At 39.9% G+C, this 13,089-nt stretch overlaps 1 protein-coding gene across 2 annotated transcripts in view; it reads right to left on the reverse strand.

Annotated features, from left to right (window-relative positions):
- The window catches only part of sh3gl1b (SH3-domain GRB2-like 1b), a 69,353-nt gene extending 56,755 nt beyond the window's left edge, over nucleotides 1-12,598 (reverse strand). For both annotated transcript variants that reach the window (XM_048614069.1, XM_048614068.1), the window contains exon 1: nucleotides 12,580-12,598. In XM_048614069.1, coding sequence (XP_048470026.1) covers nucleotides 12,580-12,582 — 3 coding nt within the window. In that variant the 5' untranslated portion in view covers nucleotides 12,583-12,598. The remainder of the gene's footprint in view (nucleotides 1-12,579) is intronic.
- Between the last annotated feature and the right edge of the window lie 491 nt (nucleotides 12,599-13,089).

Below are 13,089 nucleotides of genomic sequence, written 5' to 3' on the forward strand. Positions count from 1 at the left end.
AAAGCATTTGTTATTTTAAAACATTCACATTTCGCAAACAATGTTTGGTCACTCTTTTCATGTCCTGTGAATTTTTCCCGAATTACATTGTGTTAAGAACTCAATTTTCAGCATGTTGAATGGTGAATGGATAAACTAGTCAAAGGAGCAATTACACAACACTCATCGCCTAGATCCAATGAACACACTGGATGGATTTCAGAAGGCTAAGTGTAAAATTCGAATATCGCTCTTCTTATAGAACAAGTAGATACAAAGCAACAAATTTTTAGATATAAATATATTATTCTTTCAAAAGTGCCTGATGAATTCATTTCGGGGCCACATATATAGCGTAAGATTAACGTTGGTGCTCACTTCACATTACTTCAATGTCAATTCCGAGTTAAGCCCGCACTAACTTCAATGAGATGTTTGACAACATTCATGTTTCAGCACCAGTACAATGTAACAAACCTCTTGCTTGTGAGTGCCAGTCTTCACTTTCAAACCTACCTAATGTTAATTTCAACAGTGAACACAGGAACAATCGAATATAAATTTCAATGGCTTAGAGAGGAGCACTGTCTATGACTTTAACCACACATGCCGAGAGGAGTAATCTGAAACGGGCCAATGGGAATTTCAGGCAGAGTGGGAAAAAGCTAGCAGAATACTACCTGGCTGGGAATGCAAAGTGCAGCTCTTATTGCTTAACAGAAAAGATCAAATACCATTGATTACAGCTGTCACTTGTAATTGTGGATGCAATTTCAGGTAATGAGAGAGAGAGACAGAGTTTGACAGCGAGCGCGCGAGAGAGAGAGTTTGACAGCGAGTGCACGCGCGCGCGAGAGAGAGTTTGATAGCGAGTGCGCGCGCGCGAGAGAGTTTGACAGCGAGTGAGTGTATAGTGTAGTGGGGTCACCTGTAGTGAGACATGAACCCAAGATCACGGTTGAGTCCATCCTCATGGGTACGGAACTTGGCTATCAGCCTCTGCTTGTTGACTATGTCGTTGTGTATCCCGAAGTCCGCCTTGGAGGACACTTACCCGAAGATCCGAGGCTGAATGCCCTTGACCACTGAAGTGCTCCCCCACTGAGAGGGAGCATCCCTGTCTGGTGATTGTTGCGCAGTGTCCATTCATCCGTTGTCGTAGCGTCTGCATGGTTTTGCAATGTGTCATGTCTTGGAGCATCCTTGCCTGCAGCATATGCGATAGACAACATTGGCCAATTCACAGGAGTATCTGCCGTGCATGTGGTGGATGATGTTCCAACATGTGATGATGTATCCATGTCAATGATCTGACATGTCTTGCAGAAGTTGCCATGTCTGCACTGTCTGACCTGAGATGTCACCTCTTGTACTCATTGATAAAACTTTTAATTATCAAGACATTGACTTGCAAAAAATTTGGAGAGTTGCATATTAATCAATCAATCAAAATGCAACTCCTTTCTAACTGATTAAGGATTTAATCGGAGGGAATCAGCCAGCCAATTTAGGGTTAAAAAATACATTCACATCAGTTGTAAAATCCTTTGATCTTATATTTATAAATCCTGTGTCGTGATACTTCCTCTCTCATTACACCTGAGGAAGGGGCAACGCTCCGAAAGCTTGTGTGGTCAATTAAACCTGTTGGGCTATAACCTGTAGTCATGTGGTTTTTGACCTTGTCCAACCCAGTCCAACACTGGCACTTGCACATCTCCTCTGAAATGACCTGAAGTGCTGTAAGAGTACGCTTGGTGCTCAATTACCTGAGCTGAGTATATGTCAGTCATTTGACTATTCTAGTGAAAAACATGATTTAGCTGCTCAAAGTCTTTTATTTCCATGATCAAGCCTTTTCAAACATAGCAATTATTGCAATTTCAAAAAATATTGTACCACTTGTATATGACATCAGACTTGGCAACTTCCTTATTAAAAATGGCATTTAAACACAGCACTTCACAGACACTTACTTGACTCTGGCTTCTATTTAACAACAATGCGGACTGCTGAAGCTATTACAACGCCAACTTTTCACCTTTCCCAGCTTTCCACAGAAAACCAAGTGCAAAGCAAAAGTATTTAAAACACACACACACACACACACACACACAACTCTCTTAAACACCAAAATGGCAAAGAAATTGCCTGTTGGCTTTACTAATATTAGACAGCTCAGGGTAATACAAGGGAAACAGTGAAAATTGAAATTTGGCTTTGTAAAGTTTCTCTCTTAGACGTTTTAGTTGTATTAGACAGATTCTATCCTATGGTAGAGAAACAGGCCAAGTGGTCACAACTAGTCCATTTTGGAAAATCGTGTAACTTCATGTAATGTGAAGTATGCTACACGTGATATTATATTTTTTGAAATTGCAATAATTGCTAAGTTTGAAAAGGCTTGATCATGGAAATAAAAGACTGAGCAACTAAATCATATTTTTCACTAGAATAGTCAAATGACTGACATGTACTCAACTCAGGTAATTGAGCATCAAGCGTACTCTTACAGCACCTCAGGTCATTGCAGAGGAGGTGTTTATACTCCACTCCTCCCATCTGTTCTTATTTAAATCTAGTTTAGTAATCATTAAACAATCTCTTTAAATGCATGCATATAATTTGCTAGCCATTAGCATCCACTTCTGAATTTTCATCAGCTTCAAATAAAGACACTTCTGAATTCACTTTCAATTTTTTGGTTACTACTGTGTGTTGATGGTCCCAAGTTATGGTCTCCCTCAGAAAAGGAAACATTTTCTGTGTCGTCACTCCACTCAAACTCAAAATAAATTTAAAGAACTCTGTTAGGTCACTCCCTCGCTTTTTTTTTGAGACCAAGAGAGAGATTGAGCTGTCAGTCCTTACTTGATTATATATGAATATGTCCATGCATTTTTGGTATCATCCTTATACAGTACAACTTCTTTGTGTCCTCTCCAATGCCTCTATAATCCTTTTAATACAGCAGCAGACTGATCACAGGACTCTAAGTGTAGTCTAATTAAAATTTAATGCAGATGTAAAATAACTTGACTGGTTTTCAATTCTATCCCTCTAGAAAACAAAACTTTGCTGTTTGATGGTCTCACTAACTATTGCGACCAGGCCCAATTGTATATGTGTTCTAACTAAACGCTTCAGAGATGATATTACACACCGTTGGAGGTAGTGGGACTTAAACCTGGAGCTCCTGATTCAGAGATAGGGACACTATCACTGCGTCACAAAAACCTTGCCCCCACCCAGATTCAACTGTAATTAAAACCTGCCAACACATCTGCACCAATTACTGGAGAACTTAAGCCTGAGTGTTCGTATCAAGCAATTTTATATTACATTGTATGTAATATAAAACTGCTTGATACGAAAACTCAGGCTTAGGTTCTCCAGCGTCTGCATTGCTCATCTTGAAGATCCCAAAATTGCTTCAATGCCTATTTGAGTCATTTAAAAAGTTTTTTGACCTCACTGCAATCAAAGGCGTACAGGAAAACTGTACTTTTATGTAGACTGTGTGTTTATTTGAGGGCAAGCCACCTAATTATAGTGAAAGAAAATTCACCAGCTGAAACAGACAGGAGTAGTAGCTGGGAATTTGGGTCAAAGGGGGAATTCAGGGAAGAGGAGGAAAGAGGTCCTTTGATTAAGGGTTGCAGCAAGAAATAAAGTCTCCACTGCAAGAGGGAATGCATGGATCGAGGCACCTGCCTGCATTGAAACCAACTGCAGTATAATGTCATGAATGCAAGAAAAGCACTGGGTGGTGATGCATCTTGGTCAGTATTTGTAATCTTAAAAGTGAAAGTTGAGTATTTAATTTGTGTTTAAGTTTCTACACTTGTTTCTCTCATTTTCTAAGAAACAGCAAGTTAAATTTTCATATTAAGTCCATACATATTCTATGGGTAACAATGAGTTATTAGGAGGTACAGAATGTTAGGTCAGAAATGCCAGTTGGAAGCTATGTTCTGCAGTATGTCAGAAGTCAAGGACATAACATGCGTCAGAAGCAAGTACATCTGCAGGAAGTGTCTCCGGCTGCACAAGCTTGACCTCCACATTTTGGAACTTGAACAATGGGTGGAGTCACTACTTTTCATCCACATGGCAAAGGACAACATGGATTCCACACATAGGAAGATGGCCACACAGCAGATCAGAAATTTATAGGCAAAGAGGAAATGCTAACTACTAGGCAACCTAAGAAACCAGACATGTAGTGAAACAGCCCCAGAGTCTATCGTGCTTGCTTATTGATTTTCCACTTTGGAAGCTGTTGAAGACAGGTCCTCAGCGGAGCGAAGTTAAAGCCAAGCCGATGGCACTACAGGCAACTCAGCAGTAAAGGGGAGGAGGAAGAATAATGGAACAGCAATAGTTGGGAAATCATGTAGGCATTTCTGTTGCAGTAAACATGACAACAGAGAGTGTGTTACCTCCCTCTAGCCAGGGTCAAAGATGTCAAACAACAACATCCTTCTTTGGGAGGCGAAATCATCCCAAAATCATGGTCCACACTAATCAAAGACTTCAGCAGGAAGAGGAACGAGATCTGAAGGCAGATTTTAGGGAATTAAGAAAGAACTCTTTTAAAAACAGGTAATTTTATCTCCAATTGCCATTTGCTAGTAGTCATAAGAATAGCAAAGTCGATTATTTGAATACACAGTTGAAGAATTAGTGGAGGAGGAAAAGCATCAAATTTCTGAGGCATTTAGATCCGAACAAGCTGGATGTGTGACATCTTCACAGGACTGGGGTTGTCATCCACACAGGGAGATATGCTAGCATTTTTTGGGTCAGATCTAAACTAACATGTCAGGGGGGTGGGAACGTGGGGGATAAGTCAAATTGGAAGGAAGTGAAAAAGCTGCTAGGAAGACTAGAAGACAGGAGAAACAAAGCCAAGCATCGAGTATGCTTCAGAGGGGAATGATGTTAAAAAGACAAAGTGAAGGGAACATGTACCCAAATGTGTACAGCAAACTTGAACGTCTGAAGGCACAAATTCAATACAGAAGTGTGATCTAATTACTATGACAGAAACATGGCTGCATGGTGACCAGGACTGGGAATTGAATATTCAAGGATATACAATACTTTGAAAGGACAAATAAAAGGGATAAACTGGTGGAGTTATTCAGATAAGGGAGGATCTCAAATCAGAAGAACAGTGTGTACAATCTGTTTGGGTGGACGAAGAAACAGCAATGAACTGCAGACATTGGAGTTATATATTGGCCACCAAACGTAGTGGCAGTGTGGGGCATGGTATTAATGAAGAGATGAGAAAAATGTGTAATATAGGCAACACAGTTAGCATGGTAATTTCAATCTCCATACGTTATGAGCAACCTGAACGCTAAATTACAAACAAGTTTCTGAAGTGTGCTAGGAACGGTTTTTAAAACAGTATGTTGAGTAGCCTACTACAGGACGTGCTAAATTTCTGCTAAATATTTGACTTGAATTTTTCAAAATGAACAGGGTGTAGAAAGAAAATGGAGTTTGGATTAGGGAATAATGATCTGTTCTTTGAACCTGTACTACCTTTAAGGTGACTATCTATTCAATAGAATCATTAGTTCTCATAGTTTTTCAATTTTGAGTATGGTTTCATGACCTTGGCAAATACCAGGGATTTTAGATTTCCAAAAAATTTGTTACTAATCTATACAAAAATCAGAACAGCCTAGTCTAGTGCACAAAACAAAACAAAAGACAAGTTTGCAGGGAATATTTGGTGTGAACACAGGCAAAATAAGGGTAAGAGAGAGCAAGCAGACAGTTTCCTGCATAAGCATCAATGATTTCTCCAAATGTATCAAGTTAATAGAAGCGTTAGAGAGGAAATGATGTACAAATAAAAGAGATGGAAGAAGCCCGATCTAATGGGCAGCACAGCTGCCTCACAGCATCAGAGACCCGGATTCAATTCTACCCTCAGGCAACTGTCTATGTGGAGTGTGCACATTCTCCCAGTGTCTGCATGAATTTCCTCCGGTTTTCTCCCACAATCCAAAAATGTGCAGATTAAGTGGATTGGCCATACCAAATTACTCTGTGTGCAGAAATGGTGCAGGTTAGGTGGATTAGCCATGGGAAATGCAGGGTTACAGAGATAGGGTAGAGTGGTGGGTCTGCTTGGGATGTTCTTCGGAGGGTTGGTGTGGACTTGATGGGCTGAATGGCCTGTTTCCACACTGTGGTGATTCTACGGTTCTAACAAACTTGCATAAGCTATCAAGCAAATATCAATAATAACACAAAGTTTCTCATTTCCTCTTTCAGGTGAGGATTTTATGTGTTCAACAGGCAGATGATAGAAACTTTTCCCATAATGATGAATAATTAAAATAATGAAAAATAGCTTTGATTCAGCTTTGATATCAACATGAAATAACTGTGAAAGCTAGAGATCAGAAATAAAGGCAGGAAACACTGCAAACAGACTAAGAAGAGAGAAAAAGCATTATCAGTCTTACAGATTGATGACCTCATCATAATCGACCTGAAAAAATTAACTTTTTGCCTGTCACTATAGAAACTGCCTCAACTGTTCATGTCGATCCACCTTTGCTCCTTGAAGTGGAGCTTTAAAAATATGAAGAAACACAGATTTCTTTAGTATTAAGGTTCATCCAGTTTTTGTTTTATTGGTGAAACAGGATTTCTAAAAGAAACAACGTTTCTTTCTCTTTCTTTCACCAAATTAACAACTATAGCCATGACCTCTCCAATCAGGTAGCGGTCAGCATTTAGAAATGCAGGGCAGGTGACTGCTTGTAGAAAACACCAGTTACAAATCAGTAAGAGACGCAATCTAACCACTCAGGTTATTTAAAGCCTCAAAATCATAGGTTGTAGATGATGTCTATCCTGAGCAATTCACAATAGTGGAAAACATGGCCTGTCAATTTTCAACATCCATCATTTGATTTTAATACCAGACAACTTCACGAATTTAGTTAACTTTAAAAAGAAAAACACACGGACCAAAAATGGCTGCAGCGGTCATCTAACCATTGATTGGTTTCCCGAATTTGTCTCAATGTGGAATAAATGTTATAAGCCAATGTTGGCTGATACCAACAACTGCAGGCAACTACACACGTGCATTTGTTCAGGAAAACATGGTTCCAGACAGTGATATCAAAACGTAGACTCTGTGTGTGATGTCATGCACGAAACATCATGGTGCATGCGCAGTGAAGCTTGTGGCTTTGAACTGAACTTCAGCGGTGAGGTGTGCAGGATGCGGAGGGAAGCACCGGAATAGAAGATCACAGAATCCCTACAGATCATAGAATCCCTACAGTGTGGAAACAGGCCCTTTGGCCCAACAAGTCCACACCGACCCTCACAGCACCCACCCAAACTCATTCCCCCTATAACCCACTTAATCTACACATCCCTGAACACGACAGGTAATTTAGCATGGCCAATCCACCTAGCCTGCACATCTTTGAACTGGAGGAGGAAACCCATCGCAGACAAGGGGAGAATGTGCAAACTCCACAGAGAGTGGAATTGAACCCGGGTCCCTGGCGTTGTGAGGCAGCAGTGCTAACCACTGTGCCACCCCAATAAGGGTGGAGGAGGAGAGCCCAGCATCCAGGAGGCCCTATTCCCCTGTCTCCCTTCTGCACACCTCCCCCTCCCTGCAGATGTCCCACTCCCCACATTGATTCTCTCCCGGATCCCAATCTCTCCTCCCACTTTCTCTTCCAGGGTCCTGACTATTTCTTCCCTCACCTCTACCCAAGTCCCAATCTCAACCTCCACCTTCTAAATCGCCTGTGTACAGATTTCAAAGTGGTGCATAGCACACGTGCATCAGTGTCAGCAAACACAGCCATAAACAAAATCATCTGAACTGAAACTGCCATTTTCTGAGAAGACGTTGAAACCAGTTAATCGAGTCAAATAACAAGAAACTTGCTGTCGCTGATGATACAAGATATCAATTAAACAGTTATGCTCGCAGGTAACCCAAACTGTGTACAACACAAGGGCTCTCAGAACATTTTAAACAACCTATTCTTGATGCTTTTTGTATGAGTAAGTCTTCCCTTAAGCGGTGTGTGTGCATATGTGTTTATTTGATATTGCTGCATTAATTTTCCTTGTGGTTACTAGAGAATAAAGTTCCCCTTTCTTTTACTCAAGAAGGCCTTGCAATTGCCTCCCTAATTTTGACAAGAACTACACTTTAATTGAAGGTTGATATAATTGCGTGCTAAAAAGTACTAAGTTCTTTTTATGACCAATCAAGTAAGTTTACATAGAGGAAAATCAATTCACATCTCAACTGGTAGTCACAGACTGTACCGAGATTAGCAGATCATTTCTTGGAAAAGGAAAGAAAATTTAATGATCTAGCAGTCAGGAAATATTGGTCTGCTTAAAATGTAATCAATTCACCAGCTCCCATTTTTAATTGCAAGCAATGAGGGGACTGGTTCAGCTGCATATATGATAGCAATGGATAGTCTGAGACTCAGAGCTACATGTCCATTTTATCTGCTATCAATGTAGTGAGGTTGTTGACTTGCTCGCTGAGCTGGCTTGTTTTCGTTTAGACGTTTCGTCACCATGCTAGGTAACATCATCAGTGAGGCCTCTGATGAAACGATGTTGTTCTACTCCGCTTGGAATTTATACTGTGTGGTCTGTCATGGTAAGTTGTGTTATTTCCAGTTTTGTTCTGTATGGGTTTGTATATGGGGTCCAATTCGATATGTTTGTTGATTGCATTATGAGTTGAGAACCATGCCTCTAGGAATTCCTGTATGGCTTGGGGTACTATGACTACATTGTCCCAGTTAAAAAGTGATGGCCTTCATTGTCCAAGTGTACTGATGTTGAGGAAAGTTCATTGTGTCGTTTTGCTGTTAGCTGATGTTCGTGTATTCTGATGGCTAGTTTCCTTCCTGTCTGTCCGATGTAATATTTGCGGCAGTCGTTGCATGGTATTGTGTAGGCTATGTTGGTTCTGCATGTTGTGGAAATGGGGTCTTTAATCCTGAAGAGTGTTTGTTTTAGAGTGGCTGTGGACTCGTGTGCTACCATGATTCCTAGTGGTCCTAGGAGTCCCGTTGTCAGTTCTGATATGTTCTTGATGTGGGGAAGTGTGGCCAGTATGTTAGGGCGTACTGTGTCCTCTTGTTGTTGTCTATTTTGTAGACACCTGTGGATGAAGTTGCAGGGATATCTGTTCAGAGTGAAATTCTGGCGTGCTGCAGTGGCAAGTTCCAAACCTCAGTATACAGAAAAGCAACCCACAATAACCAAGTTCTCAACTTCCACAGCAATCACCCCAACATCCACAAACAAAGCTGGATTAGGATACTATTTAAACGGGCCACGACTCACTGCAACATGCCAGAACTACACAGGAAAGAGGAAGAGCGCCCATACAAAATCTTGGCTACGAACGGATGTCGCCGCAACTTAATCCGCAGGTACCTAATAAATAGAAAACAAGAGGACACAGTACGCCTTAACACACTGGCCACACTGCCCTACATCAAGAACATTTCAGAACTGACAATGAGACTCCTACAACCACGAGGAATCATGGTAGCACACAAGCCCACAGCCACTCTGCAACAAACACTTGCAAGGATTAAAGACCCCATTCCCACAAAATGCAGAGTCAATGCAGTCTACAAAATACCATGCAACGACTACCACAAGCATTACAATCGGACAGACAGGAAGGAAACTAGCCGTCAGAATACACGAACATCAGCTAGCAGCAAAGCGACACAACGGACTTGCCTTAACATCAGTACACTCAGACAATGAAGGCCACCACTTTTTAAACTGGGACAACGTAACCATAGTAGCCCAAGCCAAACACAAGGCATGCGCAGTTCTCAACTCATAATGCAATCAACAAACATATAAAATTGGACCCCATATACAAACCCATACAGAACAAAACTGGAAATGACAACTCACCATAACAGACCGGACAGTATAAATTCCAAGTGGAGTAGAAAAACAGCGTTTCATCAGAAGTCTCACTGATGATGTTACCTAGCATGGTGACGAAACGTCTGAACGAAAACAAGTCAGCTCGGCGAGCAAGTCAACAACCTCACCCACAACCCGAGCTACAAATCTTTGCTAAAACATTAATGTAGGCTCGGACTAATTTCTGCTATGTAGTGTTATCTGTAATGTATTCACTAGGAAACATTATAATGTATCACTCAGATGTTTGGTAAAAGTTCAATCTTTTCCTATTCCCTCTTCCTCAAAAAGAAACACGCATTCAAAAGTTAAGAATTCTAAGAAACATAAACAATCTTTTTAACCAAAAAAAGTGACTGTAGGTTCTTCCCTCAATTAGCATACGTGTAAGAAAGTGCTTCAAACAAGTTTCCGTTTCATGCTCCAGAAGCAAGCACATTCATGCACGATCATTGCAAATATGCAGAGTTCACTTCCTTATACTCTAACAGTTTTCCTCAATGTAGGACACAATACAAAAAGAGTTCAATTGAAACTGACTTACACTCATAGAATTAACGCACCTTCTGTTCACAGATCCAAATTTAGTTTGAAGCTGATCCCATTTAAGATGCCTCGGTAATTTTTAGGGGCTAATTGTATGCGTAAGTTCGGACAAAAGTTGAAAGCAGAGTATAGAGTACAGAGTACATTCAGTTGCAACAGCAATTACTATATTGTATATCACTTCAGTACCCTTACTTAAATCATCTGGGTAGGTGGGGGGCATGGAGGCAGAAAAATCAACAATCAGGTGTGTCCACGCTGCAGTGAGAAAGAGAGCAAGGAAATTTTTCGATAACATTCCTTGAAAAGCGTCTTCACTTGATAAATTATTTTGGCTCTATATGGACTTTATTTTCATTTTTGCATCTCTGGTGTTAATGCAAGTTTGACAAATCCAGCAAATTTAATCAACTACTAGGTTTTTCTACATATATTGCTCATTTTTTCTCAATCACTGATTCAGTTATGTCTTACAGTATCCATGAACATTAAACTCTCTCTTCTCATATGCCCTGTTACACCGCTCTACTAGCATCCAGCTACCTACCAGCATTAATACATGCTGCGCAGTTTTAGTTCATAATATTTTTATTTCTTGTTAAATAAGCACAAGGTCATATATTCAACCAAGGTTAAACAAAAAATCCCTACAATGCTTGGCAACAGTGGATTAATGTTTGGCCAGTTATCAGATTTAAGCAGATATGCTCACCATGACCTCCAGGATATCCTTTCCATTAGCATCCTGGAAGTCACACGAGGGATATCTGTTCATTGATAAGTGTTTAAAATCACGATTGTCCATTGCAGATCTATCAATGAGTTCCTCCCAAGCAGAGATAACAACTGAATACATCCTCAATTCCTTACAAATCTTGTAATTCTTCGTGAGTGAGTTCACAAGAAAAACCTGCTGGCATTTACTACCGAGGACTTATACACAAGAATAGTGACCACTTCGAAAGACAACAGAAAAGCTGCTGGTATCTATGGAACTATATACCCAGAAGAGTCAAATCTGTGGAAATACTGGAGAAGTAAAACATGTCAGTTCAGGCTGTTTGTGTGAGTAGTAAAAGGATAGCAAATGTTAAATGTTCAGCCTACAAACAAACAATCTAGAGTTTCTGTAAAAAGGCAACTGTGAAACTGACCATTTCAGCTATAATACCAACGGCATCTAAATCAAAAAACTTTGGATACAGTGCTAATATTTAAAAAGGGAAAGAATTGTTAAAAAAATTTTCAAACCACTTAGATCTCCACTGTTGCACAATATTCTGAGTACATGAATTAGGAATGTCACACCAAATGTACATTTTAGATATAGGACCAAACTAACAGACAGCTAGCAGACGCCAAGCACAAGTAGCATGAGACTTTTCTGACATTCCCTTACTGTTCTGTTATGTACCAGCTGAGACAGAAGTCTTGTGAATATCTTAACTGTAAATGTTTATATCTCACTGTTTGTACACACGAACTATGAACTGAAGACAACTGAATAAAACTGTTATATGAACAGAAAAAAGTAAAGACCGTGCAGCATCTCGCTCCTATTCAATACATTTTCTGTATTATCTCCTTTTTTTTCTTTTTCTTATCGTTCAAAAAACTCTATTGATTCAGCTTTGAACATACATCAACTGGACATCCACAGCCACCTTGGGTAAAAAAAACTTAAAAGATTTACAACAATTTTGAAGGAAGAAATTTCTCATCTAGGTCTTGACTGGCCAACTCATTATTCTGAGATTTGGCTCACCCAGTTCTAAACTGTTCGTCCAGGGAAAGTATCAACTCAGCATTTAGCAGGTCAAGCAGCCCTCCAAAGTGTGATACTTCTAAACTTTATAAGATACAGATTGCAACGTTGTTAAAATACTGACCATTAAGAGAAAAAAAACTCTCAAATTAAAATATCAGAGTAAATCCATACATTCCAATAGTCAATTTGCACACAAACAGGAATGAGATTAACAGCAATTTCTTTCAGTGGTATTATATGAAAGATACATCTCAACCAATACATTAAAGAGAACACCAATGCTGTTCTTTGAATTACACCATTGGATCTTTTCAATCTTCCAGAATCTCTGTTTAACATTTCATTCAAAAGACAACCATCACTGCACCAATATGGGATTTCCTTAGTTCTGCACTCATGTATAAATCAAGATCACATGCCAAATCTTGTGACTGATGACTCATAGACAAGACTATTACTAGCGAGCCAAGTTGGCACTAGAAACATGCCACATATTGAAGAACCTTTGCAGTGGGAGAACGAAACCAGAGAGAGAAGACTGTCTAACTTGATATTTTGGCACTTAAAAGTACTGAGGCAAATACATAGATGCCTTAAAAGGAAAAGGTAGGTGAACAGAGGGAGCAAAAAATTGCAAGTTAGCAGGATCAGGTGAAGAGTGGTGGAAGGAGGCTAATATGGAGCTTAATCACTGGTGGACTCTGTTGGACCAAATAGTCTGTTTCTCTGCTGTACGTCAAGCAGTGTAGAATGAAGGCATAAACATCAAAAGGGTCATGAAGTCACTAATTCAAAGGAGGATATTCAGA

Source organism: Rhincodon typus, chromosome 29 (genome assembly GCF_021869965.1).
Source record: "Rhincodon typus isolate 14 chromosome 29, sRhiTyp1.1, whole genome shotgun sequence".
NCBI classification, from domain to species: domain Eukaryota; kingdom Metazoa; phylum Chordata; class Chondrichthyes; order Orectolobiformes; family Rhincodontidae; genus Rhincodon; species Rhincodon typus.